The sequence below is a fragment of the Suncus etruscus genome, chromosome 15 (genome assembly GCF_024139225.1).
Source record: "Suncus etruscus isolate mSunEtr1 chromosome 15, mSunEtr1.pri.cur, whole genome shotgun sequence".
Classification (NCBI taxonomy): domain Eukaryota; kingdom Metazoa; phylum Chordata; class Mammalia; order Eulipotyphla; family Soricidae; genus Suncus; species Suncus etruscus.
In genome coordinates this window covers 87,594,423-87,622,322 of record NC_064862.1, presented here as the reverse complement: position 1 = coordinate 87,622,322, position 27,900 = coordinate 87,594,423, and the positions used below count along the sequence as shown (strand labels likewise).

The 27,900-nt window shown below is 60.7% G+C and overlaps 3 protein-coding genes across 4 annotated transcripts in view; 1 reads left to right on the top strand and 2 right to left on the bottom strand.

Moving 5' to 3' along the window:
- Positions 1-34: 34 nt before the first annotated feature.
- Positions 35-1,328, top strand: CAPS (calcyphosine). Its single transcript, XM_049788060.1, has 4 exons — positions 35-272; positions 354-531; positions 608-814; positions 899-1,328. Exons 1-4 carry the CDS (start codon positions 190-192, stop codon positions 998-1,000), a joined length of 570 nt encoding a protein of 189 aa, XP_049644017.1. The 5' UTR covers positions 35-189; the 3' UTR covers positions 1,001-1,328.
- On the bottom strand, positions 1,271-27,900 carry RANBP3 (RAN binding protein 3). Of its 2 annotated transcripts, XM_049788053.1 has the most exons (18): positions 27,873-27,900; positions 18,130-18,185; positions 14,907-15,110; positions 10,474-10,510; positions 10,291-10,377; positions 9,680-9,751; positions 7,649-7,714; positions 6,543-6,635; positions 5,088-5,209; positions 4,626-4,745; positions 4,282-4,385; positions 4,041-4,119; positions 3,851-3,953; positions 3,570-3,694; positions 3,169-3,289; positions 2,289-2,431; positions 2,025-2,205; positions 1,271-1,929 (listed from the first exon to the last, which is right to left on the bottom strand). In XM_049788053.1, exons 1-18 carry the CDS (start codon positions 27,892-27,894, stop codon positions 1,886-1,888), a joined length of 1,779 nt encoding a protein of 592 aa, XP_049644010.1. In that variant the 5' UTR covers positions 27,895-27,900; the 3' UTR covers positions 1,271-1,885. The 2 variants fall into 2 exon arrangements, with proteins under 2 accessions (XP_049644010.1, XP_049644011.1); XM_049788054.1 differs by lacking the exon at positions 14,907-15,110.
- LOC126029745 (protein ENL-like) overlaps positions 6,287-27,900 on the bottom strand; it is a 122,894-nt gene continuing 101,280 nt past the window's right edge. The window contains exon 13 of the mRNA XM_049788055.1: positions 6,287-6,298. The gene's annotated coding sequence lies outside the window, so the exon portion shown is untranslated. The remainder of the gene's footprint in view (positions 6,299-27,900) is intronic.

Sequence of the window (27,900 nt, the reverse complement as noted above, 5' to 3'; positions counted from 1 at the left end):
GGCAGGAGGGACCCGAGGGAGTGCCACCCAAGTGGCTGGCACGTGACGGCGGGACTGTCCCTCGGGGCCAGGCCCGCCTGTCCCTCCCGGCCTCCAGATCGGCCGTTTCCTTGGCGACCGAGTCTCCCGGGCAGGACGCCCGGCACAGGCAACGGGGCACGGCCCGGGCTAGGCAGAACCCGGCTGGCCATGGACGCGGCGGACACGGCGGTGGAGAAGTTGCGCGCGCAGTGCCTGGCCCGGGGGGCGACGGGCATCCAGGGCCTGGCCAGGTGAGCCGGCCCCTGCCCTTCCCTGCCCCGCGCGGCCCCTCCCGCCCCTGAGCGCGCCCTGACCCGGCCCTGCGCCCCCAGGCTCTTCCGCCGGCTGGACCAGGACGGCAGCCGCGCCCTGGACGCCGCCGAACTGCAGCGGGGCCTGGCCGAGCTGGGGCTGGAGCTGGGGGCGGCCGAGGCGGAGGCCGTGTGCGGCCGCTGGGACCGGGACGGCAGCGGCACTCTGGACGTGGGCGAGTTCCTGCGGGCGCTGCGGGTGAGTGCGGGGCCGGGGGCGGCCTGGGGGTGGAACGCCCAGGCCTGCCGGTAACCCGTCGCCCCCGCCGCCCCAGCCTTCCATGTCTCAGGCCCGCCAAGACGTGGTGGCCGCCGCCTTTGCTAAGCTGGACCGCAGCGGGGACGGTGTGGTGACCCTGGACGACCTGCGGGGCGTCTACAGCGGCCGGGCCCACCCCAAGGTGCGCAGTGGGGAGTGGACGGAGGACGACGCGCTCCGCTGCTTCCTGGACAACTTCGACTCGTCCGAGAAAGACGGGCAGGTGGGGTTCCCCAGCCTACTACTCAGGCTCCTACCAGCCTTTCCGGCCAGGACTTTCCGTCCCTGACGCCCCCGCTGCCCGCAGGTCACGATGGCCGAGTTCCAGGACTACTACAGCGGCCTCAGCGCCTCCATGGACAGCGACGAGGAGTTCGTGGCCATGATGACCAGCGCCTGGCGGTTGTGAGAGGCACCCCGCTCCCGCCTCGGCTCCCCCAAGCCCAGCAGCCCTCTCCTTTGGGTCAGGTGGAGGCCCCATCCCCCTTACCCTGTCCCATCCCGTCCCAGATCTGCGGATCCTGGTGTCCGGGAGGCCCCCGCTTTCCGAGCAATCGGAGGCCTGGAAAGTAGGCTCAGCAAGGAGATAGATGGGTCTCTGTCTCTGTCGCTGGTGGCGGTGCGAGGGTAGGTGGGTGGGTGGGTAGGTGGGGGCGTCCCCCGTGGATCCTGGCCAGGCTTTTAGTTAAAAGTTTTAATGTAGATCCAAATACATCTCATATGACAATCTTACACAAGTGTCCTGGACTCGGGTGTCCTGGCTGGTCTGACTAAGGCTGAAGCAGGAGAGGCCGTGTGGGCCTGCTGCTGTGGGGTCCGGCCTTGCCCTCTCCGCAGCGGTGGGTTGGCCCCCCAGCTCGGGGCCTTGTTCCAGGGCGTCTCCCGGGATGGGGCAAGCTCGGTGAACGCAGGGCGTGGGGTAGGAGACAAGGATGGACAGATGGACGAACACAGCGTGTTTCCTGGCACCAGCCCCATCCAGCTCCCCCCCAAAATAGTCCAAGGCCCCTTGGCTCAGGTGGGCAGTCCTCTCCAAACCCCCCTCCCCGAGAGTGCCTTAACCTAAGAAACCAAAACACAGCGTCAGGAAGAGAAGATCTACAGCCGTGCCCGCCGGCACTGCCGGCTGCGGGAGTCCCTGTGTGGCCCCCTCATCAATATGATGAGGTGCCCCGAGTCTGGGGAGGCCGGGCGGGGCATCCGCCGACTCCGCAGGGAGTGTGCTTGCTTCTCAACCCCTGCCCCTGCGGAGGGAGGACGGACGACGGTGGGAGGGAGGAGCTGCAGCTCGATGCTATGTGCTCTCGGCCTTCTGCGCGTCTCCCTCGTCGCCAGCACCTGTGGGCAGAAGCGGGCCGGATCAGGCATGGCCAGAAAGGTCAGAACCTAGCCCGCCCATCCATCCACCTCCCCCAGTCCCAGCCCGCACTCACCGCTGCCGGAAGCACCTGAGGGGGCCAGCACAGTGTCCTCGTCGCTGTCGTCCTCCTCGTGTGGGGGTGCCGTGCCTGGCGCGGGCGTCTTGGCGTCGGGCTCCTGCTCCGAGCGGCTACGCAGGGCCAGGATGCGGTGGTGGAGCGCTGCAAAGAGCTGGCCTGTGTCCTTGGAGCTGGCCTGGAGGGGACACACGGGCGGTGGGTCAGGGTGCAGAGGGAAGTCTGAGGGCCCGGCCCCCCAGGCACCCCGGTGCAACTCACCGAGATGAGGAAGACCTTGACGCCCTGGTCCTCGGCGTCCACTGCCGTGATCCGGATGCCCTTCTCACTGGCCTTGTCCAGTTGCATCTGCGCCCACAGTTTGGTGTTGAGGATGAGCCGCAGGCTGCCCTGGGTCCGCATCACTGTGGGCGACACCACATCATGAGGCGCTCAGCCCCACCCACCACCTTGGCAACCCCAAACCTGCACACGGGAGCCACCTGTGCCCCACAGGCTGGGATGTGGGCCAAACACACTCAGGACCTGCCCCCCATGCAGTAAGGACAGGCCCTGAAAAGGGGGGGGCATTAGCCTCCGACACCCCCATCTGACTGGGACAAGCCCCAAGGTCTCAACAGAGTAGGAGTCGCCAGAGTCCAGTGCCTCCTCAACTGTGTTCTCAAGTTGGACCCCATGAGGTGGGAGAGGCCCACGGGGTCCAGAGGAGAAGGGCCCATGGATTTGGGGTCTGCAGCGAGGCAGGAATGAAGATGACAGCTGGACAGGTGGATGGACAGATAGGAGCATGCACACAAATACACACTCAAGGCACAGGCAGACACACACACACAGGCAGACACACTTGCAGGCTTCTGTGAGTTCTGATCACAAGGTGATTCTGTAAGACACACACACACACACACACACACACACACACACGAACGCACGCACGCACGCACGCTTCTGTGAATTCTGATCACAAGGTGATTCTGTAAGAGGCGCATGCCGGGACCCCTGGAACAACAGCAGTAAGGGGGGGAGCTGCCCAGACTTCCATCGGACTGCCACTAAATAAATGGGCCTCTGTGCCCGCCTGTGTGCATGTGGGGGCTCGATCTTGGGGCCCCGACAGCAGGGTACCGCGTCACCCGTTCCTCACCAAGCCGGGAGCGCAAGCTGCCATCGTCGGCCGAGGCCATGTCATTGAGCCTCAGCAGCCCCCGGCCGCGCTCCACCCACGACTGCGAGGCCTTGTCGAAGACGAAGAGTTTGCACTGGATCTGCAGGACAGGGTGGGTGAACAGGGCCACTGTGGGGGAGCCTCACCCTGAGTCCCAGACCCCTGGGAGCTGAACCTCCAGGCCACGCCCTGTCACTTCCACATGGGACTCCCCCCAACCCCAACCCCACCTCTAGCTCCTGGGAGGGCAGGGCGTTGCCCCCAGAAATGCCCCAAATTCCACAGTTGCACCCCCTAGGAGGAAGCCAGTCAAGACCGGCCTCTTCCTGCCATGTGTGAGGGGGCCAGGTATGGGTTGCAGGCAGGGGGTGCTCCCTCACCTGTAGCACGTTGCTTTCGGCCTCTTCCCCCGTGATGACCTCGACCTTCTCCAGCAAGCACTTCCGGGCTGTGGCCTTGGTGTAGGCGGCTGCAGACTGGACCAGGGACTCGGCGGCACCATCAGCTGGACACAGGCAGAGAATGGGGGAAGCTTGGACCCCGAGAGACGCCCCCCCCCCAAAGGCCCAGAGAACAGGCTCCACAAGGCTGCCTAGCCTCATGCCAGGGGACTGGCACCTACCCTCCCAAACTTCCGCAGCAGGCCCCCTGGGAAACGTACCTTTCTCGGGGGTGGCCTCCTGGGATGAGGACTCAGGCCCAGACTCTGTCGTTGCGCTTTCCCTGCTGGCCTCGGGGCCGGCCTCGTTCAACTTTGGGGGGCTCTGTGGAACAGAGGCACATGGGAGGCGGCGGGTAGGGTCTCCCTTTGGTGGAGACCCCTGCAAGCTGGGCCAGGCCCCCCCACTCACCAGCACACGCTCACTCATGTTCTGGCCAAAGATGAATTTGTTGCTGGTGGCGTCGGGGCCGTGGGCCGAGTTCTCAGAGCTGGGAGACGCGGAGAGGGGTGGTGAGCATGTGTGTGGCCAGGCACAAGGGAAGTGTATCCCTGGTACGTCTGCTCCCAGCAGGCATAGCTGGGGCCGAGAAGGGGACTCGGGAAGGTCCCCCAACATATCCCCATGTAGGGAAATACAAGTCACCGCCCACCTGCTGCTGATGTACTGGAGGAAATAATTGGTGGCCGCAGGCGCCTCAGGGTCCGGCCGCCCCTCGTTCCCTAAGTCAGACGCATCTGCATTCTCGCTAACGAACTGTGAGCAGAGGGGAGCGTGGTCAGTGGGGGTCATTCCGCTGCTGTGGGGTTTCGGGAGCCGAATCGACCCAGCAGGGCCCCCGCAGTGTGGCGCAGCCCAGAGGTTCGGTCTGCAGAGGGCCACAGTGAGTTCCAGGGTGGGGACCAGCCCTGGGTGTCGTCACAGGTTGCAATCATGCAGAGTCCCGGGGGTCCCCCCACGCCCAGTGTGAGTGGCTGCACCCACACAGGGCCCCACCTTGACTCTGTCTCTCAGGTTCTGCCCGAACACGAAGCCAGGCTGTGCGCAGGGCCCAGCCTGCTCCCCATCCTCCTCCTCTGAGGCGTTGCTTGACTCGACCCTCTGGGGTGCTCCTTCCTGTGGGTGAAGTGACCCAGAGGCCTATGACCACGTGGCTTTAAGTGGGGACCCACTGCCCTGCCCGCCCAGGGATCCTGTGGGTCAGTGATGCCTGTTGGTGACACGAACCCAACTCTACCCTCTACCAGCTACATGGTTGGGCCCATCTGGGTGCCCATCACACCCTGGAACCTGACCCAGTCTGTCACATTGGGAACCCAGACTCTGGGCAAGTTCTAATGAGTCCCCTAAACCCCCATCTCCAGGGCCACTGCACAGATGCAGACACTAGCAGCTCAGATGGGCAAGATCAGAGCTGCTCCTGTGGGGGGTGGGGTGCCCGGCCCAGCACAAACCCACCTCCAGGGCTCTGACCGAAACTTCGGAGGGGCTGCTGCGTGGGGGGGCATCAGGCGAGGCAGCGGTCGTGCCCCCTGAGCAGTCGGCCGGGGCAGGGACCCCATTGGTGCTGCTGCTGGGAACTGTGAGGAAGAAGAGATGTGGGTTGTGGGTGGGAAGGGATTACTGGGAAGGGGGTGCCAGGGCCTCACAAAAACCAGGCCCAAGCTCTGCTACCTTGAGTCCTATTTTTGTTGTTTTGGGGCAACACCCAGCAGTGCTGGGACTGATTCCTAACTGATCAAGGGTCACTCCTGGCAGTGCTCAGGAGGACACCTACGGATGCCCGGATCAACCTTGGGCTAGCTGTGTAGGTGCAGGGCTGGTGCTTTTCCTGTTAGGCTCTTGCTCTGGGACCATCCTTCGTTTGTTTGTGGGTCACACCCAGGGTCGCTCAGGGGTTCTTCCTGGCTCTGTGCTCAGAAGCCACTCCTGGCAGGCTCGGGGAACCATATGGGGTGCTAGAGATCGAACGTGGGTCTGTCCAGGGTCGGCCTTGTGCAAGACAAACGCCTTACTGCTGTGCTATCGATCTGGCCCCTTCCCCTCCTTTTTTTAAGCCAAAGGGTACAAACTCTCCAAGGCAGAAAAGACCCAAAGCTTACACCCGGAAGCTTCCAAAAAGAGAAGAGCTTGTGCTGTTCGCTCCCCAGGGAGCCGTAGGGAGTCTAGAGTGTCTGGAAGCAGGAAAACCTGCTCTGGGGGGTGGGGGTGGGCGGTGGATCCGAGGAAGCACGTTTGACTAATAACCTCTTAATTCTGCACATTCTCCCTTGATCGTGGGGATTAGCCGCCAGGCCCAATTGGAAGCCTGGCTTTGATGGTCTGGCCCGGGCAGCAAAGAGTTTCCGAAGCAATTAGAAACTAATTCGGGAGGGGAAGGGAGCGCCTAATAGGAGACACGACCAGCTTCAGGAGGGGGAGGCTTAGCTGAGAACCTTGTTTTGGGGCTGCATGCCACCCCCTCCTCAGGGCCGAGATGAAAGTGCCACGCACGGCTGGAAGAGGCTGGCACCGAGACCAAAGCGCCAAGGGCAGGATCAAGAGCAGGACAAGAACAGCTCCACACGGCAGAGCAGCCCTCGGCGCGGGAGACTTGGGGGCCTCCCTCCTGGCACCCCAGATCAAAGCTCCAGTCACGAGCGAGTCTCCGGGTCGCCCGGGCAGGCGGGGTGGAGTTGTGCCCGAGAACACGCAGCCGCAGATCCCAGACATTGGGGGAGTGGGGCTTTTCGGAGGCGGGTGCAGGGTCACATCAGTTTCTCCCCCAAACACCCCACCCTCACCCCAGGTTTGGGGCCACACCAGGCAGTGCTCAGGGGACCCTCTGGGATGGTGGGGATGGAACTGGGTCAGCAGTGTGCAAGGCCAGCATCCTCCCCAATGGCTCACATCCCCACTGGACCCACTCTGTACCGGTCTGGGAGAGCGCCTTTGGCTGAGGGGCTTGGAGCACTGCTGGGCGGAGCACGCTTCTCTGCTGCTCCTTGGGCTTCTGGCTTGGCAGACCTGGGAGAGGAGACTTGCTGGGGTGCAAGGCAGAGGCATCCCCTGAGGTGTCAGCCAAGTCATGGCAGCAGTCACTCACCGTGTCCCCTCCTCCCCAACTAAGCTCCCCCCAGTACGGGGAGTGCTTTGTTTCCTTTTAGGGACATATCCGGCAGCATTCAGGGAGAATTCCTGGCTCTGTGCTGGGGATCACACCCAGGTCGGCTGTGTGCAAGGTCTGCATCCTCCCCACAGGACTCTCCAGCCTCCATTTCCAGTTTAGTTTGGGCTTTGGGGTCACACCCTGCAGCACTTGGGGGACCCTATAGGATGGTGGGGATCCACCCCAAGTGGCCATGTGGAAGGCACATGCCTGCTGTGCTATCACTTGGGCCCCAACAGCTCAAACTCATTTTAAATCTTCTGGGGGGCTTTAGGGGCCACTCCCAGCTCTAGCTCCAGCTCCCACACTAGGGGCTGCTCACACCCGTGCTCAGGGCCTGGGGACCCCGCGTGCAGGGTTGGCACTTAGCTGCCTGAAGTCTCTTGGGGCTCAGAGAAGCGCTTTAGAGAAGAAAAATGATTAATGGCCCAGATGTTTCCCTCCTGCCAGATGTGTACAGCTGTAGCTGTTGCCTCGTGTCTTGGGTGCTCGGAGGGGACTCCCCAATTCCCCGGCTACTGGTCACACCTGCCACTGAGCGTGGAGTGGGGAGGCCAGGGCAGTGGTGGAAAGGCACTGAGGGCCAGAGTGAGTGTCGGCAGGATGGATGGAGCAGAGGTCCCTTGGGTTCCCCCAATACCTGCTCCTACCTCCCTCCCCCCCAGGAAACAGGAGCTCTGGGAGGACGGGGCGGCTCTGGATGGACAGGGGCAGCCACTCTGCCAATGGGTCTGCGTGTGACACCCCAAGGCTTGGGACTGGCCTAGATCTTCTCTCGGCCCAGTCTGTCCGGGAATTTGGAGGTAGGGAAGGGAAGAAGCCTGGGAGACAGGAGACGGGAAAGCCCCCAGTCCCTCACCCTCACACCTACCTGCACTGGGGGCCTGGCCGTGGATCAGCGTCGGCGGTTTCAGCCGGAACCCGCTGCTCTTCTCCTCTGTAACAGGCGAGGGCAGGTGGGTTGAGGGGAAGACACTGCCAGGCTCTCAAACTCACCCCCCCTCCCCCCGTGTACCTCCCACTCCAGCTGTGATGCCCACAGCTCCAGCTAGTTGGAGCCTGGACGGGATGGGGGGGCGTGGCAGGGGTCAGGCCAGGCAACTCTGCAGACTCTGACCTTGAACCCACGTAGATGGAGTGCCCTGGAGAACACAGTGTGAACACCTGTGAGGATCAAGCCTAGGGCGACCCTGCTGTGCTACTGCTCTGGTCCTGTCCCCAGGCCCTCTTTATAGGGGCCAAGCTGAGGGCCTTGTCCCCACCCCACAGGGCTTGGGACCCCAAGTAAGCACTTGTGCTAATGAACGGAGGACGAACACCCCCCCCAAGCTGAGGGCCTTGTCCCCACCCCATGGGGCTTGGGACCCCAAGTGAGCACTTGTGCTAATGAACAAAGGACACACACACACACACACACACACACACACACACGGCAGGGCTAGTGGGGAGGCCGAGGGCCACTTCACTCTGGGTGCTGAAGAATCAAGACTGGAACAAGGGGCCCGGAGAGATAGCACAGCGGCATTTGCCTTGCAAGCAGCCCATCCAGGACCAAAGGTGGTTGGTTCGAATCCCGGTGTCCCATATGGTCCCCCGTGCCTGCCAGGAGCTATTTCTGAGCAGACAGCCAGGAGTAACCCCTGAGCACCGCCGGGTGTGGCCCAAAAACCAAAAAAAAAAAAAAAAAAAAAAAAAAAGACTGGAGCAAGGAGGGGGCATGGCCTCCCCCCCACTGACCCCAGAGGTGACCATGGAGTCCTACGGGGTCTCAACAAGGAGGAAGGGGCCAAGCCTGGAGGCTTTGGGAACAGGAAGCCAGTCCTAAGGCCAGGGCCACACACAGTGCTGGCCTTGCATGGGGCCCACCTAGGTCCCAGAAGGCCATTTGGGCACCGCCAGCCAGAGAGTGATCCCTGGAGCCAGGAGTCAGCCCTGAGCACCACCTGGGGGTTTGTCTTCCAACCACAAAAGGGCAGCTAGGCCGAGCAGCAACCACAGTCCTGGATCATGCTGCGCAGTTCACAGCACCCTGGAACCCCAACAAATTGCTGGGGGGGGGGGCTGGGAGGGCAGACAGAAGGCTCACTCATTAGTCTGTTTTTAAGAGTGGAAATGACTCCAACTGCTTGAACCAGGGCCATCAAATCAGGGCTCAGGGCCCTGGAACCCCACTCCGGCCCCACCCCCACCCCTGTCCCTGGCTGCAGGGTGGAGGGAGATGGAGGCGGAGGCGGAGGCGTTTGAAGTCAGCTGCGAATTTAATAACAGGCAGGTCCAGTTACAGAGTGGGCTTGTTAAACTCCATCATTAAATCTTTTATGGGGAAGTTCAGCCCCTTGGGAAACACTTTCAGGAAACACTGGAGGGGGAGCAGGGAGAGGGAGAGGGGGAGAGAGAAAGAGAGTGGGGAGAGAGAGACAGAGACAGAGAGAACAAGAGCGCCAGCCAAGATAGGCAGCCTCAGCTTTTCGTGGATTTTTTCCACTGGATTTGGGGGGTAGTGCAGGGGTCCCGCCTGTTGGTGCGGGGTTGGCTGAGTGCCACGCAAGCACCTTAACCCCTGGAGGACAGATCTCTAGTGGGTCTCCCAAGAAGACCCAAAGCACCCATGTGTGTGTCAGTGCAGCAGAAACAGGGACACACCTGCCTAGGGTTGTTGTGTATTTCTGTGTGCCTCAAACTCGCTCCCTCAGCACACCCAGTCACTGCCTTGGGGACCAGGCCCTGTGGTGGCCATGGCTAGAACAGAAAGGACTGGGTTCCAGAAGCCCCTCTCCTTGGGGCTCCTCAACTCTGGGAAGAGGCATTTCCCAAGGGGCAAGCACTTGGTTCCACAGGCTGAGGCCTTTCGTTATCCCCAGAGGGTCCCCCTGCTCTCCAACCCCAGGGTTCCCAGGCTCACCTGGCTCCGAGTCTGAGTGGCCTGCGGACGCCTCACACAGGGTGGATGGCAGGAAGACATTGCTTTTGGGGACTGTGGATGAGGAGGAGACCCAGAGTGAGTGAGTGGGGGCTTGAGGACCCCCTCATGGAGGGCCATGAGCACAGCCAATACAAGATGGGGGGTCCCCAGCATCTGGAGGTGGTGGGAAGGGGTCCTCTATCAGCCACGTGAGCCCCAGCCTGCATCGCATTAGCCATCAGAACTCACGGCTTGGCTACTGACCTGACTTGCCAGAACCGAACCTGACAGGTGGGTCACTTTTGGGGGATGTGGGTGAGGACCCTTGGAAGAAATGGGGGTGGGTGACGCTCAGGGGCACCCAGACATGGATCAGCTGGCAAGAGTCCCAGGGTGCAGAGGACCATGTATGTGCCCTCTAGGGCAGGCTCACCCCATGATCACCACTGAGGACCCCTTGAATGCAGCTGTGGATCCCTGATGCCATTCCCTGGACCCCAGTACATTCACGCCAGGGCCTTGTTCCCTGCTCTGAGGCTCCCTAATTCTCCCAGGAGGCAGCTTGTTGAGGGGTAAGGGGTGGTCCCAGGGAGGGGGGGAGGGCCTCCCACCTGACTGTGATGGGGGGAACTGGGTGAGGGAGGACGTTCTCTCTCGCTTCACAGGGGGACAGTAGTTTCCATCTTCTCGGTCGGAATCTGCGGAGAGGAAGAGGAGGAGGAGGAGGCAGAAGGTTAGGCGGTGCCTGCCCTGTGCCCACCGGCCGAGCTGTGCCAAGGCCCCAGATGCCTTACCTTCTCCACCTTCTGGACTAGAGCCACCAGCTGACCTCTGAAATGAGAGCACAGTGGGGTAAGGTTGAGGGCTGCCTGGGGAGGGGGTGCCGGCCTGAGAGTGTCCCATCTGGAGCCCTCTCTCTCTGCGAGTGTACGGGTCCCTAGCATCTCCACAGGTCAGAGGAGTATCTGGTGCCAATTCGGCGTGCCAAGAGCCAAACAGTAAGAGGCGGCAGGACAGTGGGGGAATGGTCACCCCTCTGCCCCTCAAAGGGTGGTTATACCCGAGGCCAGAAGAGGGTGCCAGGTTTAAGGCACTGGCACTGCACATGGCCGACCCTGGGTTTGATCCTCAGCACTGAATATGTTCTCTTGAGAACTCCCAGGAGTAACCCCTGAGCCTTGCTGGATGTAGCCCCAACCAAAGTGTGGCAAGCTGTGGCACTGGAGAGGTGGCATGGCAGAGGGTGGGGCAGACGTTAAGGCACTTGCCCTGCACACAGACGACCCCAATTACGACCCTGGGACATGGAGCCAGAGTCATGGGACAGCAAGGAGGGCTTTATCTTGCACATGGCAGAACTGGGTTCAATCCCCAGCATCCCACAGGATACCTTAAACACCACCAGGAGTGATCCCTGAGCACCGAGCCAGGAGCAGGCCCTGAGCACGGTCATGCATGGCCCCAAAACAAAACAACCCCCAGTACTCCCTAAGGTACCTCGAGCACTGCCTGGGGTGATCCGAATACAGAGTTGGGAGTCAGCCCTTGAAACAAAACTAGGTGAACCCCAAATTTCAAATGCTCTGGAGTCTTGTCAACACCTAACATCCAGGCAAGTGCCTAGTGTCAGCAGGCTACAAGCCCCCAAGGGCTAAAGTTCGACCCCCCATCACATGGTCAGTACCGAGGGACGGGGGCTCCTCCACGTTGGGCTCAAGGCCATTCTAGGGAATTTGGGACTTCTCAGTTCTGTACCACTCATGGCAAGCGAGTGGCAAAAGGGGGGGAGTCAGGTCCCCCAAATGCCCCAACACTGGAGGGTTAGAGGACCCAGGATACCAGGATGTTCTTGGGGGAGCACTTGGCTGGCCAGTGGCAGAGGCAGAGGGGGTTGCCACAGAAGAAGGGGTGCAGGTGAGGGAGTGTGGAGAGACCAAAGAGTAGTGGAGGTGCCTGGACCCTGCCCACGAAGCCTGTGAGAGCTGGGGGGGGGGGTGATTCTATCTGGAACCACGCGGCAGCACTCCCCAGGGAGGAAGGGGTTCCAGTCTGGACACCCCCATTCCGGGCTCCTGGAAGTCACCTCAACCCAGAAGGGGAATGACAACACACGGGGTGTTCAGGGAAAATCTGGTGGCAAAGCAGAGCAAATCTCAGAGTCCTGGGTGTCCAGGACGGGTCCCAGATCCCCAAAAGCAACTGTGTGGGTACTGCCTGGTTCCTGGCTTGTAATGGCTGGCTACCCACCCCCAGTACTCCACTCCCCTGGAAGGTGCCCAGTGACAGTCAGGGAGGCAGAAACCATCCGCTCTGTGCTGTGAGGGCCGCAGATAACCCCTCCTCCCAATGGCTAGAGCCAGAGAGAAGGAAGCAAGGTGGGGAGCAGGAAGAGAGGTCAAGACTTGGAACCATGACACGCAGGAGCCAGTGCCCATCCCCTCTGAGGGGCAAGGCCCCTCGGCCACCTCCTCACCCCATCTTCATCCAGGACCCAGAAGCTTCCCTGCTCCTCACCCCAATTTCCACTCCTGTGAGCCAGCCCCCCTGGGCCAATGGCTGCCAGGACCCCAAATCTGAGTGTTCGGCTGCTCCTCGAGTCTTACGTCCCCCTTCGGTCCAGGGACCACCTCGGGGCCAGGGACACCCACCGCGCAAGGCATGAAACCCCTGGTTCTTGTCCCTGAGCCAGGCCTTGGGGGCTCCCTCCTTCTACCCTGAAGAAAAAGGGAGAACTTTCCAGAAGCTGCCTGAAGCTCCTGTGGGTCTGACAGAGCAAAAATCCCAGCTCATGCAGGCAGGGCATGAGCTGGGAACTGTGGCCAGACTTGGGGCACACTTGGCCCTCCTGGCTGTGCTGACTTCTAGAAAGTGGGGTGCTCTGACTGGTTCCCCCAAAACCAGGTTAATGCAGAGGAGACCCATCTGTAGGCAAGGCGGGGTGGGGGGAGGCACACCCCAATGCAGGAGCAGGGATTCCCTCAGGGTCCACATGGGGACAGAAAGCAGAGTCACGAACGGGGTGGGGGATCAGAAAGGGGTACGCTGCTGGAGCCCTATCACCCCTCAGCCCCAGCTTCCACTGGACCAGCACCAATTCAGGACATGGATAAAGCCCCCAAGCCACAGGCAGGAGAAGACTGGGGCCCCCCTCACCTGCCCAGTGACCCCTTGGAAGCACCCGACACTTCACGATGAGCCCACGACAAAGACACCAAGAATCCACACCCCCAACTCTCGTGGCTCCCCAGGAGTGGCCTGAGCCCTGGGCTGGGAGCAGGAATGAAGGGGGATGCCTTCTACCCCCACCAGAAACTTCTATGGTTCCGGTCTGCCTGGCCGCCATGGCCTCTGGCTTCCTGGGGTCCACAGGCCAAATGGGGTCCCGTCAGCAACATGACCCACAGCCACCCTCAGTACTAATGGGGGCGCAGAGATGCGGGGGTGGGGGCAAGCTGAGGCCAAACCTATAGGCGGCGGGAAGAGAATCTTCCAAAGCGTCCCCTCGGGGCTAATAAACATCCACCCACCCAGCTCAGCAGAGCCCTGGCTCAGAGCTGGGGGCCAGGACTCGGATCCTGCCAGGCCAGGCTGAGCTCAGAGGGAGGCCCTGTTCCCGGTCCCCAGGTCTGAGCCTGGCTGAGGTTCAGGCTGGACAGACAGGCCTTGCTGGGCGCGGGGCCTGGGGCACCTCTTGAGAAGGCTGATAAGGGCCTTTGGCCGCCACAAGGTCGCAATTTCTCACGGGCTCCCTTGGCCTGGGGGACTGAGAGGGACTGGTGTGACGAATGAGCTTCAGTGGATGACACGGGGACTTTTCCTGGGCTGGGGCAGATGGGGGCGGCTTGGCATGAGCCCCTGTGGCTTGGGTTCCGGCAGCCTTGACTTAAACCCCAATCAGCCCGAGAGGCCCCTTTGCGGGGGAAAAAGCCTGGCAGTGGTGCCCGTGCAGGGGGGGGGGTCCAGTGAGGGGGGGGGGCGTCTGTCTGGGCCAGGAGACAACAATGCAGTGTAGGCCCTGTTGGGTTGCTCCAGGCTGCAGTATCACCTGCTCAGGCACCCAGCCGAGGGACAGCCAGAGACTCTGTTGGGTGTTTGTGAGGAAGGGAAGGGGGGGCCGAGGTGATATGACCCCAACCTCCCCCACAGCTGCTGGGTCAGAGGTGGTGGGCGGGAGGGAGGGGAAATAGCATGTCCACTTGCAGAGGACAACCCCAAGCTCCTTCCCAGCAGCAGCTCAAGTGGGAGTCACCCAGAAGCCGAGGGTGAACGAGAGCTCAGGGAATAAATCTTTTTCAAAAGACCAAAATAGGGCCCGGAGAGAGCACAGCGGCGTTTGCCTTGCAAACAGCCGATCCAGGACCAAAGGTGGTTGGTTCAAATCCCAGTGTCCCCTATGGTCCCCCGTGCCTGCCAGGAGCTATTTCTGAGCAGACAGCCAAGAGTAACCCCTGAGCATCGCCAGGTGTGGCCCAAAAACCAAAAAAAGACCAAAATAATGGGAGGCTGGCATGGCTCAATCCCTGAGCAACTCTCAGAATGGTAAAAACCAAATGTTGGAGAAAAAAAAATCACTAGTAGACGCCTCTCGGGCAGACTGGTGTGAGGCACTGGGGGTGGTGGTGGTGGTGGTGGTGTCTCTGTGCCCAACTTCAGAGAAGTTTCTAGAAGCTTCTAGAGTGGGGGGGGGGGTCCCACCCCCTCTCCCCCAGACCCTTCAGTTCTGCTGAGGAGACCTTCATGGGAGCCGCCCTTGCCCAGGCTCAATCTGCCTGCCCTGGGGTCCCCGAGAACACGGAGTCCTTCCCTTGAGTGTCGCCAGATGTCAGGGCAACTCCCCCTGTGTATACTCTTCAAGGGCTCGGGGAAGGCTCGGGGACCCCAGCTCAGGCTTTGAATCTAGGAGCCCGGGTTCCATGCCCGGTACATACAACCCTCCTCCCGTTCTCTCTTTTATAAGTCTCATCTTCAGAAGCTGCTGAGCGCAGGCCCGGCCGGGCCCTCAAAGCCTGTGCTGCTTTCTTCTCCTGCTTTGAAGCTCCGAGCTCAGGCCCCATACAGTCTGTGAGCATGACACCCCGACAGGGCAGCGGGGAGTGGTGGGGAGTGGGCCAGGCTCCGCTCCTGGGGAACCCTCCCACCCTGCCCACAAATTCTTCCTGAGTGCCCCCTCCTCTCCGGCCCTGGACCCCTGCAGCCCGCCTGGACGCCCCAGGACCAATGGACTTACCCCTGCCAGCTCTCGCGGGAAGGGAAGAAACGGGGTGTCAGGAGCGGGGCGTGAAGGACCGGCTGAAGGGCCAGCGGGGGTGGGAGACTCTAGGGCCTGCTCCCCCGAGAACTCGGGGGGCCCCGTGCCGCCGAGGGGGGCCTCAGCCTGCCCCAAAGCCGCCGCCTCTCCCGATTCCGACCTGTCCTTTTGCTCTGCAGAGGACTGGGATTAAAACACACAAGTTCCCTTCAGTGGGGACCAGGGCGGCACCCTTGGGGGGTGGGTAGGTGGAGGGGCTATCACCAAGATTGGGGGGAAGAGGGTATGGGGCTGTGGCACAGTACCCCAAAAGTGTAAGGCATCGGTGTATGTACTGAGCTTCTTCGGGTTGGTGGGGAGCCGAGTCGGGGTGGGGCTGGTGGTAGAGATGCCATGGAAGTAAGCGGTGAGATCCCTAGCAGCACCTTTTGATGCTTGCGGGGCGGGGAGGGTGGCCCTGAAGGGCCCCAGACACATGGAATCTCAGGAGAAGTTGTCTGTTGGGGAACGGGGCTGGAAGGATGAACACGGATGGGCCCAAGGATGCCATGAATGGGCACCCTCAATGGGGAGAAGGGCCGGAGTGCTGCAGTTCCATGAGGGGGGAGGAGGAGGACGAGGAGGAGAAGAAGGAGGTGTCAGAGAAAAAAAGGGAAGGGGCTCACACAAGTTCTGGGAAAGCAAAAGCTGAGACCCCTGAACCCCCACATCTGAAGAAACGAAGACTGGCCCCTTTCTCCCAGGCTTCAGGCCACTGTCCACTGCCCCAAGGGCATAAGCCCAGAACCTCCCCTCAGAATGGCCTGAACCCACCACCATCGGGGGCAGGGGGTGCCACCAGGTCACTTCCTGCTCAGGATCCCAGTGGCACGACTCAGAGATCCCAGACCCACAAAAGCTCTGCACCGAGACGGGGCTTTCACCAGGGCTGCTGGGTTGGACAGCATGGCTGGGACAGGGAAAGGCCCAGACAGCATCGGGAAACACAGTGGCTGACCTGACCTCCCCACCCATGAGCACATGAAGAACGCTCGTCACCCCTGAACTGAAGCTCCAGACCTTGAGATTCGGGGAGCCAAGACTCGGACCACAGTCGCATTTTGGCCACCACCTGGACTTGTCGCCAGCTGGGCCAGCACCACTTTCAACCCATCCGAGCCCCCCTCAGAAGCCCCCCCCACCCAGGTTTGGTGGATGATGCAGCTGAAGTCACAGCAAGTCACACAGACAGCACCGCTGCAGGTCCAGGGGGCCTTGCTAGACTGGAAGAGCAGCACCCTCTAGGGGACACTGGGGCACAACACCCACTCTGGGCTTCCAAGGGACAGGATCTAGGGGGCCGGGATATGGCAGAGGTAGTGGGGGTCCCTGGGGAGACCAGTGGGACTACCAGGAAATTCCAGGAAACTCGAGTGTGACCAGTGGATGACCCCCTCCCAGGGGTTGTTTTTTCTTTTTTTTTTTTTTTTGGAGGTGCTCAGGGCTGACTCCAGATTCGGTGCTCAGGAATCACTTCTGGCAGGCTTGGGGACCCTATGGGACACCAGGATCAAACTGAGGTTGGCCACATGCAAGACAAGGTATGTACCCTCCCAGCTGTGCTGTGGTTCTGGCCCCACATTCACCCCACTCTTCAGTACAGGGCAGGGGAGAGTAACGGACAAGGAGTACCTGGGAAGTGAACGAGCCCCACGACCTCATGCATCTCTCTGTAGACCCCCACCCCCAAAACAGGTGAAGAGCACAATTCAGACGAAAAGTGCACTATTTACTTATTAGGGTGACTCTGGCCGCACTTCTGGCCAGTCCCCAAGGGTGGCCCCACTCCCAGGAGGTCCTGAGGGAGGCAGAAAGGTGTGGGTGGCCAGATGGGCGCAACTTAAGAGCACTGGAGAGGGAATTGGCCCTGCAAGCCTGGGCCCTGGATCAGATGGTGAAGAAGACGGGCACAGAGCGATCTTGACGGCGCTGGGTATAGTCCCCCCAACCCAGAGACTGGTGGTGGGAACTTGAAGGCTTGGCAGCCTGGAAGGGACTTCGGAGGAGGGGCAGCCAAGCAGGCGTAAAAGGTTCCGTGGGTGCCTGGCAGAGGCAGCAGGAGAGAGACAGACCTGGCCATCAGCCCCAACGCTTAGGACGCGGACCCTTGATTCTGGGGCCCATCCCGAAGGCCCCTCAGCCCCTGTCCTTCCCAGAGGTAACACACCTTCCCCCCCCCCCCCCGACTGTTCCCACAGTTGGGCTGTTTGTTTCTTTGGTTTGGGGGCCACACCCGATGGTGCTCAGGGCTGACTACTGGCATTTGGGGGACCCAACGGATGCTGGGGATCAAATCCAGGTTGGCCATGTGCAAGGCCAGCACCCTCCCGCCACACCAACTGCTCACCCCTCCTCCTGGCCTTAACTTGGAGGTCAGGGAGCTTGCAATGAGCCCACTCCTGGGGGTGTCTGTCACCTGGCCATGGCAAGTGTGACTGGACTGCCTGTGGGCACGATTGTAGCCCACACCCTAGGACCACATCGGGACCTCAGACCCCAACTCTTGGGCTTTTAGGAAGAGGGAGGAGCAGCCTGGTCTGTCCATGGGATGGGGATGTAACATAGGGACCAGGTACCCTGGCCGCAGACACCCTCAGGAAACCTGACAGCGTGGGAACCAGTCCTCTCTCTGGGGGAGCAGTCGTGATGAGCACAGGAGACTCCAACGCGGGCACAATGCTCAGACACACACTAAGTGTAGGACAAGTGCTCTGGAGCTCATCCACTCTCGGGACAAGGACAGAGGCTGGATGCCAGCCTGGAGGAGGGGCAGGGACTCACCACCCAGGGTCACCAGGCTCCACGAGACAGCCCCCTTCTGTGGAGGCCAAAGGGCAAACACTGCCATCCCACCCCAAGATGAGGCCTAGGGTGGACCCCAACACGAGGCAAGGATTCCCTTCCCAATAATCGAGTCAGGACCCCTGTACAGACCCCATGACCCGACCCGGTTACTCCAAGCACGGTGCTCCCCCCTTCCCCAGGAAATTTCTTCCCCTTCCGTCCAGGCCCCCCAGGGAGAGGAACAGGACACTTCTCCCCGAGTCTGGGGCCTTGAAAGCACCTCCCACTCTCCCTCATATCTCCATGGGGGTACCCCGAGCTCCCGGGGCAGACAGGCAGGGCTGAGGGTGGATCCACGGCAGGACACGGGGCCACTTACCTTCTGGCCTTTCTCTTTCTGGAACACAAAGACGGGTGCGGCGATGGCAGGCTTCTCTGCAAAGAGAAAAGACGGTGTTTTACCCCACACGGTGGTGGGCAGCAGACGCACTGCAGACCCCACGGACACCCTGAGCCCAGGGTAGTCTGCACAGCCAGCGGGACTTGGGGCCAGAGCTGGACCAGATTGCATCTCCAACCTGTACACGTGGCGGCTGGTGGCGGTTCTGCACAGCTGTTCTCCCTCCCCTCTGGCTAGTAAAGGGAGAAAGTGGGGGGCACTGGGTTGGCTGCCTCAGCCCACGATGGCTCATGGCCCCCGGGCAGTTTACCTAGATAAAGGGATCCCCAGCGCTTAACCTGGACGAGAGGAAGTGTGAGCCCCAATAACCAGGACACGGCTGGAGGAATAAACCCTGCGGGAGGGGGACCCCTCGTGGCCCCCAGCACACTCTAAAAGTCAGCAGCCTTTTGGAATCAGGAGTGGAAGAAAGAGCACCTAATCCGAACTCTGGCCTCCATGTACACAGACGTGCAGGTGACTGGGTCACCACTATCTGCCTTGGGGTCCCCCACAGTCAAGGCCTGGACACCTGGTCAGGGAGGCCAAGTATGGGAAGCATTCCTGTGCCTGTGAACCCCAGGGGTTCATCTCCAGATCCAGATGGGACTCTGGCTTCAGTGTGAGACCCAACCCCAAAGGAAAGTGAGGGCTGGGCTCCCCACAAATACAGCCCCTATCCAAGTCCCGGGCGCTGCAAAGTGAAGGAACTTCAGGAGGGAGGGACAGAAGGTGGGAAGGAAGGAAAAAGGGAAGGAAGGGAGGGAGGGAGGAAGAAAAGTGGAAGGAGAAGGGAGGGAAGGATAGAAGGGAGAAGGGAGAGGCATGGCAGGTCCTGCAGGGTGCCAGGCTTGGGGCTCCCGACCCACTAACTCGGGAGTCTGTGTCTCCATGTCATGTGCGCAGGGCCCCCCCATATCCTCAGAACCCCTCACAGCCTGGCCAGCCGTACACACAGTCCAAGCAGCTGCTGAGAGAACAAGAAGTCATGCCCCAGAGATGTCAGGTTTGGGATGTCCACCCAGCATGGCCTCAGGACACATTTCTGAGCAACTGCAAATCAATACTGAAAGGACAAGTAGCCCACTGCACGGACCCGTAACTGTCCTGCACCCGCAAACAGTGTGCATCACATCCCAGGGGTGCTGGTCAGTGCCCCTGACTGCCAGTGGCTGGTTCCAGAGCGGGGACCGCTGGGCTTGGAGCCGGCAGAAAATTAGTTTTGGGGAAAGAGGCAGTCTGGGGCACCGGCTCTACTCAGGGGCTCCACGGAGGGTCCCCAGAAATCACATCACCTCCAGGAGCTTGGGAGGAGGTGGAGGGGTTCAGAGCCCCCAGAAGGCCTCCCACACCCCAACCGAACTTCACGACCCCTCAGTGACCACCGTCTGCCCCTGCCTTGTGGTCACGGAAAAGGCTGTGGAGACCGGGGTTTGCTCCCTGCCCTGCACCCCAGCGGCTATGGGGCGGACCCTGGCACTGGGAACAGACGGGGCGGTGGCCAGCGCGAACACAGCTGTGGGGTGACAGCTCGGATAAACATCTGCGGACGGCCCCAAGGAAAGTCGGGGGTGAGTGATGAGTCGGGGTGCAATTAAGCGCCCGGCTGAGCCGGGATCCTGCAGGGAGAAGCGAGGAGCATTCCTGGGCACACGAGGCAGCCAGCATGCGTGTCACGGCTTGTGGGGAGGCCTCGCACACACACATCCCCGGGCACCCGTCACAGGCCGCACCCCCGAGCCCCACTTCTGCTAATGCAAACACACACGTCCCGTGGACCCTGGAAAATCGGAGGTGGGGGTTGGGCCTGGTTTCTTCCCGCCAGCCGGAGCCCGGGCTTGGCTAGAGATGCACTTAAAGTAGGCAGGGTGCACCCTCGCTCCCCCCACTGTCTCTCTCTCTCTCACACACACACACCCCGCCACCTGCCAATTCCACCGTCCAAGGTGGCGCAGCTCTGGGAAGGATCATCCACACTTGCCGGAAACCAGCTCTCAGGCGCCTGAAGGGCCACGGCCCTGGGGGGTGTTAAGTGCTGTCCCACCCCTCCATCTGCCTTCAGAGTGAAGTGAGCAGGACAAGGTCCGGCCCAGCTCCTGGCCCCACCACTACTGTGGCTTTCAGGGAGTCCCTGATGAGATGACCAAGGGGCTTTTCCAGTCCCTAGAGCTCCTTCCAGAAGGTCCTGCAGCACTCCGCTCTGGGGGCCTCTGTGTGACCTAACTCCCCTCCCCGATGGCAGCTCATTCTGGGCCCCGGCATCGCTATACACAGCAGTTTGAGGTTTTGGAGGCCTCGATGGGCGTCATCCCAGTTGGTACCCCACTCCTGTGGTGTAAGCACTATTCAGCCGACTTGCAGGCAAAACCGAGAGGCCTCCGGGAGGCCTAGCTTGAGTCACCAAACTGGTGGGTGGGAGGTGGACCTGGAACCCCCCATCTGACTCCCATTCTCCAGGCCCCCTGGGGGTCAAACCAGTCTGCCCTAGTGACTGGGATGGGACTCAGTCCCTTCCTGGGTCCTGAGACAACAAGGTCCTTTAGGGTCACCCCAGCAGTACCTAAAAGCCTCAATGCTGCCCCCAGTGCTGTCAGGAGTTGGGGATCAAAGTTGGCCCCAAGCCCCCAAATCGGCTGGCCACACACCAGGCTCACATCTCAGGGTGCGGGAAGGCCCAACCACGTTCGACCCGTCACTGGACGCTCCTGGGCCCTCAGCTAAGCTCCACTCCTGGGTCCCTGGGAAGTGACAAGCAGCTGGGGACAGAACCTCAACTCTCAGTCATGTATGGCCCTTAATCAGACAGGAAATAATGGACACTGTAAGAGCCACCAGATAAAGTCAGAAGCATATCCTGCACCACGGGGAGGACGCTGGCCTTGCAAGCAGCCAACCTGACCTGATCTCCTGCACCGTGAGAGGATGCTGCAGAGGCTTGGGACGGAACAGATACCAAGCCAGGCTCCAGAGGTCTGTGCTAAAATTGGCTGTCAAGTACATGTGGGTAGGCACCTCCTTTAACACAGGCAGTGTCTTGGACAGGCCACGCTGGCTCCAGACTCTCCTCCTACAGGCTCTCGATCGTGCTAGAAAGTTCCCAGGCACGGGGTTCAAGAGACATCATGGAAGTAGGGTGTTTGCCTTGCATGCAGAAAGACGGTGGTTCAAATCCCAGCATCCCATAGCGTCCCTGGAGCCTGCCAGGAGCAATTTCTGAGCACAGAGCCAGGAGAAACCCGAGTGCTGCTGGTGTGACCCAAAAACAAAACAAAACAAAAGTTCCCAGGCACACTGGAAGGCAAGGAGGATGGAGAGGACACAGTTCCAGGAGGAGGGAATCTTCAGTTTTTGAGGGGAGGCAGGACAGGTCCAAGAGTTGGGTTGAGAGGCTGGAGATACAGGGGAGGCTAAAGGGGGGACAGGAGACGACTCCACAGGCAGGGCTCCCCACTTCCCACCGGCCTGCTGAGTTCACGGCAGTCAACTATGGTGCCAGGAACAGAGCTGGGCAAAGGCTTGTGGGGGACACAGCAAAGTGCTCGGAGCCCGCCAAAGGGTTTGCGGGACAAGAGAGGTTAGGGACCTCAGCTTCCTAGGAAGAGGGGAGGGGGAGAGGAGGAAGTCCTCCACCCCCACTGCCTTCAGGCACAGGCCAGTCAGTCCCACTCCAAAGTGAGCTGCAGTGCTGAGAGAGGGGCGCCACCGACCTCTAGTGGAGAGAGGAAGAACTGTAAGACCAAGGAGCCCTACACGGCCCCCCCCCCCCCTCCCAGGTATAGGGCCTGTCAGGGAGCCAGGCCTAGGTGTCCACTCTGCCACTGGGGATACAGCCCTTGGCATCAGGACGCAGGGTACCAAACAACAGAGGCGTGAGAGATCTGGCGCCCAGCGTCCTCGCCCCCCTCAGGATGAGAGCTGAATTTTGGATACACGGAGGGGTCTGCACATTTCTGATGTCAGGGTCCACAGGGGGTGAGGGGGAGGAATCCCAAGTGCTGATAGGCAGATGCCCCTGAGCCCACAAGCGTGGCAGAGAAATGGGCTCTGGGTTCTCCCTGGCAGCCCTGAGCAGGGTGGTCAGTTGAAAAGAGGGTAGGTGTTGGCTACCTGTCACCCCCCACCCCATCATGGGCTGGCTGAGCCCCTAGTCTAGAGAAGCGGGAAGTAGGTTAGGGTTAGGGACACTCCTGAGCACAGCAGGCCAGGAAGCCATGGCCCTTTTGCAAACTGAAAGCTCCTCTGTAGACTTGGGGAGCCCCAGTCTACAGCCTCCATGGAAGGAGGAAGACGGGGAGCCTGGGTCGAAGTCAACAGGGCCAGGAGCCATCCAAGCACCTGGTTAACCGCGGGGACTCTCCCTGCAGTGCTCAGAAGGCACAAGACCAGGTCCAGCCTCAAACCTTAACCCCCCAAAAATGGGAATGAGTTTGGGGAAGGAAGGGGAGGAGCACAGAGCACAGTATCCCCCACAACAGGTCACCCTGCCGCCTTCACGTAGGGACAGCACCACCGTGTGGCAGACGGAGGAGAGGAGTGGAGGGAGGTCTGAGGCAGTGCTTGGTGAAAACACTTAGGAATCCTCAGGACCTGGAAAAGGATGGGGGCGGGCACCCAGAGGGCTAGGCTCACCCCAAAGAGCCAAGGTTGGGTGTTGGTGACAACCATGGTATTGGATCTGATGGTCCAATAAATGAATGAATGAAGGTCTGCCCACAGGGAGTTTCAGCCAAGGCTTCAGGGTGAGGCACTACATGGGCAAGGTCGATCAGAGAGACAAGACAGACAGGACTGCAGGTACCTGGGGGAGGGGAGTGAGCTCACAGGAGGGCGCCCGGTCTGCCTCCCATCTTCAGACCAGGACAGTGCCCCAGGCCCTGAGTGACCCCCCCCTCAGGAGTCTATGCCGAGGACCGAGAGGAGCCCCAGGCTGTCTGTGGCCTTGTTGGGCCACCTCCCGGCTGTTACAGGGCCCCCGAGGGCCCCCATGCTCCAGATCTCCCCAGACACATGATAACCCCCCGAAGATGCAGACAACAACCAGCAACGCTCCAACTAACCCTTGGGAGAGCACCCAGCTCTACTCCTGGACACCCATGGTCTGTGGGGGCCAGGGGTACCTAGGATAGCGCCCAGGTCCTGGGAGTGGATGACCCCAACCCATGTGGGAGAGGCAGGGAGGACCCACAGCCCAGGCTCGACCCTTAGGCGGTGCCATGATTCCGAGGTGCTGCAGGTGCCCATTCTTGTTCACCTTGGCTGAGCATGGGTGCTGGTGGGAGCCACCCCAAGTGTCCTTGGGGCCCCATTCACAGGCTGCCTTACTGTGTACATAGCTGTGTGTGACTGTGACTGTAACACTGTGAATGTGACATTGTGTGTGCTGTGTGTATGTGTGTGTATCTGAGTCCTGTCTGTGCTTACCCACCCCACAGGGACCGACCCCAGAAGCCAAGAGCTCCTCAAGGTTTCCAAGTTAATAAGGGGAAAGAGGGTTACTGTGGCTGCAGTGGGCCAGAGTCACAGGGCATCAAGGAGGGGCCGTTGCCATGCACACCGCTGATTCAAGTTCAATCCCCAGCATCCCACAAGGCCCAGGAGTGTCGCAGGTGCCTGATGAGATGGGTGAACATTAGCCCCTCAGTCACCAGGACAGTACAGGACAGATCCGCAATCCAACCGTGTCAGCAGTGAGCCTAACATGGCTGCAGTGCTTCGATCTTTCCCTTCAAATTAACGAGCTGGACTGGCCTTATTCTGAGCCTCTCCTAGGCCTGAGCCTTCCTGTCACAGCTCCTTGCAGTTGGGCCCAGGGGGAAGTGGGTGTCATGGGCACCACGAAAAGGTTCCACCAGTCCCGGGGCCCACAGACCCAGTCGGACAAGGCCCTCCATTTGTCCTTCCTCGCAATCTTCTTGTTTTGGGGCCACAGCCGGCAGTGCTCTGGATTCCCTCTCCTGGCTCTGCATTCAGGGAGCACTCCTGGAAAGGCTTGGGAGAACCCTATGTCAGAGACGGAACCTGGGTCAGCCGTTTACAAGGCAAGTAAGTGCCCTGCCTGTGGCGTGGGCCCCATCTGCTCTCCCTCTGGCCTACGACCCAGAGAACCCTCAGCCCGAGTGTGGTGAAGTCCTGCCTTAGGACTCAAACACAGGCGTGCTGGAGGAGGGGGCAGCAAGTGATGTGTGGGGAGTCAGTCCCAGTACCCGGTGTCCAACTCAGCAGACGAGGCCTAAAGAACTGGTGCTCCTGGGGCTGGAGAGAGAGCATGGAGGTAAGGTGTTTGCCTTGCATGCAGAAGGATGGTGGTTCGAATCCCAGCATCCCATAGGGTCCCCTGAGCCTGCCAGGAGCGATTTCTGAGCATGGAGCCAGGAGTAACCCGAGTGCTGCCGGGTGTGACCCAAAAACCAAAAAAAAAAAAAAAAAAAAAAAAAGAACTGGTGCTCCAGCCTCATAGGATGTGTGGGGTCGAGTTTGATCCCAGGCTTCCCATGGTTTCCTGAGCCAAGCCAGGAGCGGAGGATGCCCCACACCTTCCTCCAGGCCCCCCTTCCAGTAGCAGGGAGCTGACAGCAGCCTCCAAGCAACAGTCAAACCCAAAGCCACAAACCAGCCCAGCAGTCACAGACTTGTCAAGGCCCAGGGAAGGGAAGGGAAGGAAGGGAAGGGCCGGAAGCAGTTGCCATGGAATCCCCAGGGACCCAGACCCCAGACAGGGACTCAGAAAGTGGCCACTCAGGGGTCTCCCACTGCCTGTCAGAGAACCCAGGCGGGTTTGAGTTGGAAAAAGCACAATTCCCTAGGTTACTTGGATGCCTCGTATAGGGGGGACCCCTCACCTCTGCACACTCAAGACACAGCCGGGGGACCAGTTCAGGAGCCCACATGCTGCCAAGGGGCCGACCAGCACCTGGATGGGCGAATGCCAGAATCTTCCGGCTGAGGCGGCTCAGAAATTGGTTGCTGAGGAGCTGAGAAACACTGACCGACACAGGTCAGGAAGATAGCGCCCCCCCCCCCAAAGCGCCGGAAGCTGGGCCAGAGACCCCATGCTGGGTGAGAGCAGCATCCAGTGGTCCAAGCTTTCCATAATAGTCCATCTCGCTCTTTTATTGCACTAGGCAATTTACAGGCAAGGGCTCCCAAGACGGAGAGCAACAGTCTCTGCCCCCCTCAGCGCTTACAGTGGGGTGTCGCTCATGTGTTCATCCGTCACCTCAGAGGGGTCCCCTCAGTAACAATCGAGGGAACTTAAGGCCTTTCACTGGTTCCACCACACCAGGTGTAGCCAAGTGAGCCATGCTCCAAATGCTGTGGAGTAACAAAGAATGAGGCAGGGGTAGGTTCAGAGCGATAGGACAGCGAGGATGACATCTGCCTCGCACACAGGCAGCTCAGGTTCAACCCTCAAGCAAACAACAGGGTCACCTGAGCACGGAGGCAGGAGTCAGCCCAGAGCATTCCAGGTGTGGCCTAAAAACAAAATGCACAAAGTCCCACCAGCCTGAATGCCTGGAGGGGAGATGTGGGACGTGATTCAAGTGAGAGTGAACCAGGGAGCTGCTGGGGGACCCCAGGCGCTGGGGTGGAGGAGCTGGACGAGGCAGTGCTGAGTCTGGGACACTACTGGACACCTTTGAACAACACAGACAGGAAAGGAGGGAACCTGATTCCAGGTTGGGGCCCAGCAATACAGGGACTGGACTAACCCTTCGCTACAAAAGCAAAGAGAGAAACTATGAACCGCGTGGTCTGCAGCAGCCGACCCTCTCCCCTCAAACAACAGTGTTCTGGAGAAGTCTGAGGTGGGAGACCTGGGGGCACCCCAGAGTTCAGCACCTGGGCCCTCCCCACAAGATCAGCATTGTCCCTGCCCTGTCCCAAGCAACCCTCAAAAATGGCTGTCCAGACTCTGTGGCTCTTGCCTTCTCTTTCTCTGTCAAGTCCAGAAGACAGTAAAGATGTGGGGGCTGGGGCCGAAGAGATAGCATGGAGGTAGGGCATTTGCCTTGCATGCAGAAGGATGGTGGTTTGAATCCCAGCATCCCATAAGGTTTCCTGAGCCTAAGAGGAGCGATTTCTGTGCGCAGAGCGAAGAGTAACCCCTGAGCGTTTCTGGGTGTGAACCCCCAAAAAAGACATGGGAGCCAAGGGAAGGGGAGAGGGGGTACAGGGTCATCACTGGGGCCAGTGGCCCACCCCTGCGCTTCCAACTCAACTTGTTGCTCTAGTGTTTGCCCGCAGCTGACTTGACCTGCAAGCTCGGCAGTAGACAGAGACATGGAAGCTTCTAGAAACTCCCCCCTCAGCGTTTACTGCTTGCTAGATCATGCCCCCACCCGGTCCTTCAGGAGTTTCTGCAGACAAATCCCGCAGCATTGTTGCCAATAAAGATTCTATATTTACATTTTGGGGATCACTCCTGGCAGGCTCAGGGGACCAAATGGGAAGCCAGGGATCGAATGTGGGTCCTCCAGAGTTGGCCACATGCAAGGCAAAATGCCCTACCGCTGTGCTATCGCTCCAGCCCTGAGACTCTCATATTTGAAGGAAAGAGAAAAGAAAAACGGGGCCGGAAAGATAGCACGGAGGTAGGGCATTTGCCTTGCACCTGACTTTAAGACACCTCGGCTGCACAAGACACTCGAGGGCTGAGTTTAAGGGGCTGGAAGGAGCCAAAGGTGAAAGTGGGTCAGAAACACATCACGCGGATTCTCCTACGTCCCCCCACAACTTTAAATGAACGAGGCAGCCCAAACTCTCCTCTGACCCTTCTGCATCTCCATGAAGATGACGCCTCAAAGGGCCAAGAGCCAGCAGCCAGCCTGGTTTGACATCCGCGGAGGCTTGGGATCTTGGGGTGCGGTAGAGATCAGAGATGGGAAGAGCAAGTGACGGGCCACCACCTGGGAATGCTGTCACTCTCCCTCCTGGAGGGAAGACACCTTGGGAGCCCCCCCCCCAAAAAAAAACAGCACCGGGCCTCTCTGGGGAGGTGGGGGGAAGTCAGGAGGGGGGTCCTCATTACACCCAGAAGCGCAAAAGATGCTAAAATTAAAAAAAATAAATAAAATCAATGAATCAAAATAGGCCCAGGCCCTCCAGCTTGACCTGGGCAGGCCCACCCAAACACACCCCCCCATAACATCAGCCGTTTAACGGCAGCAGAGGCGCAAGACTGTTGGGGTGGGGGGTCCCCAACGGTACAACGCGCAGGGAAGGGGGGGAAGGGAGACTGTCAGCGCGCACCCCAAAGGGGAACCCCCCCTTCCGTCTCTGTGCGCCCTAAAAGTGGACCCCTGGAGGAAAGGCAGCCTCTCGGGGTCCCCCAAGTCGAGGCGGGAGTCCGGGCAGGCGGCGGGAGTGGGGTCGGGCCGGCCGGGCGATTGGGGTGCCCCCGCCCCCCCAACCAGCGAGGGGCCCGGGAGCAGGCCTCGAGTCTCTGCTTCCCCCGGGCCGCGGCTCCCCGACCTCCGGCTCCCGTCCCGCCGGGCCCAGCGCGGGGCTGCGGGGCTGCGGGCGCTGGGCCGGAGCCGGGCCTCCGGGGGCGCGATGCGGGCGGCGGCGGGGCCCCGCGGACCGCTGCTCCGACTCGGACGCGACCCCCGGGGCCCGGGACGCCGAACCCGCGCGGTCCCGGACCCGCCGTCCCCCGCCACCCGGCCCCGCCGGCGCCTCCCTACCTTCGTTCGCCAGGTCCGCCATTTTACT

Bases quoted from the DNA above. Each gene is read 5' to 3' on its own strand.
- RANBP3 (XM_049788053.1), bottom strand. From the start codon at position 27,894: ATGGCGGACCTGGCGAACGAAG. The intron at 10,511-14,906 runs GTAAGTCCATTG...CTCTCATTTCAG, and splicing joins TCCCGCGAGAGCTGGCAGGG to AGGTCAGCTGGTGGCTCTAG. The intron at 3,290-3,569 runs GTGAGGGAGCAC...CCTGTCCTGCAG, and splicing joins CCGAAAGCAACGTGCTACAG to ATCCAGTGCAAACTCTTCGT.
- CAPS (XM_049788060.1), top strand. From the start codon at position 190: ATGGACGCGGCGGACACGGCGGTGGAGAAGTTGCGCGCGCAGTGCCTG. The intron at 532-607 runs GTGAGTGCGGGG...CCGCCGCCCCAG, and splicing joins AGTTCCTGCGGGCGCTGCGG to CCTTCCATGTCTCAGGCCCG. The intron at 815-898 runs GTGGGGTTCCCC...CGCTGCCCGCAG, and splicing joins CGTCCGAGAAAGACGGGCAG to GTCACGATGGCCGAGTTCCA.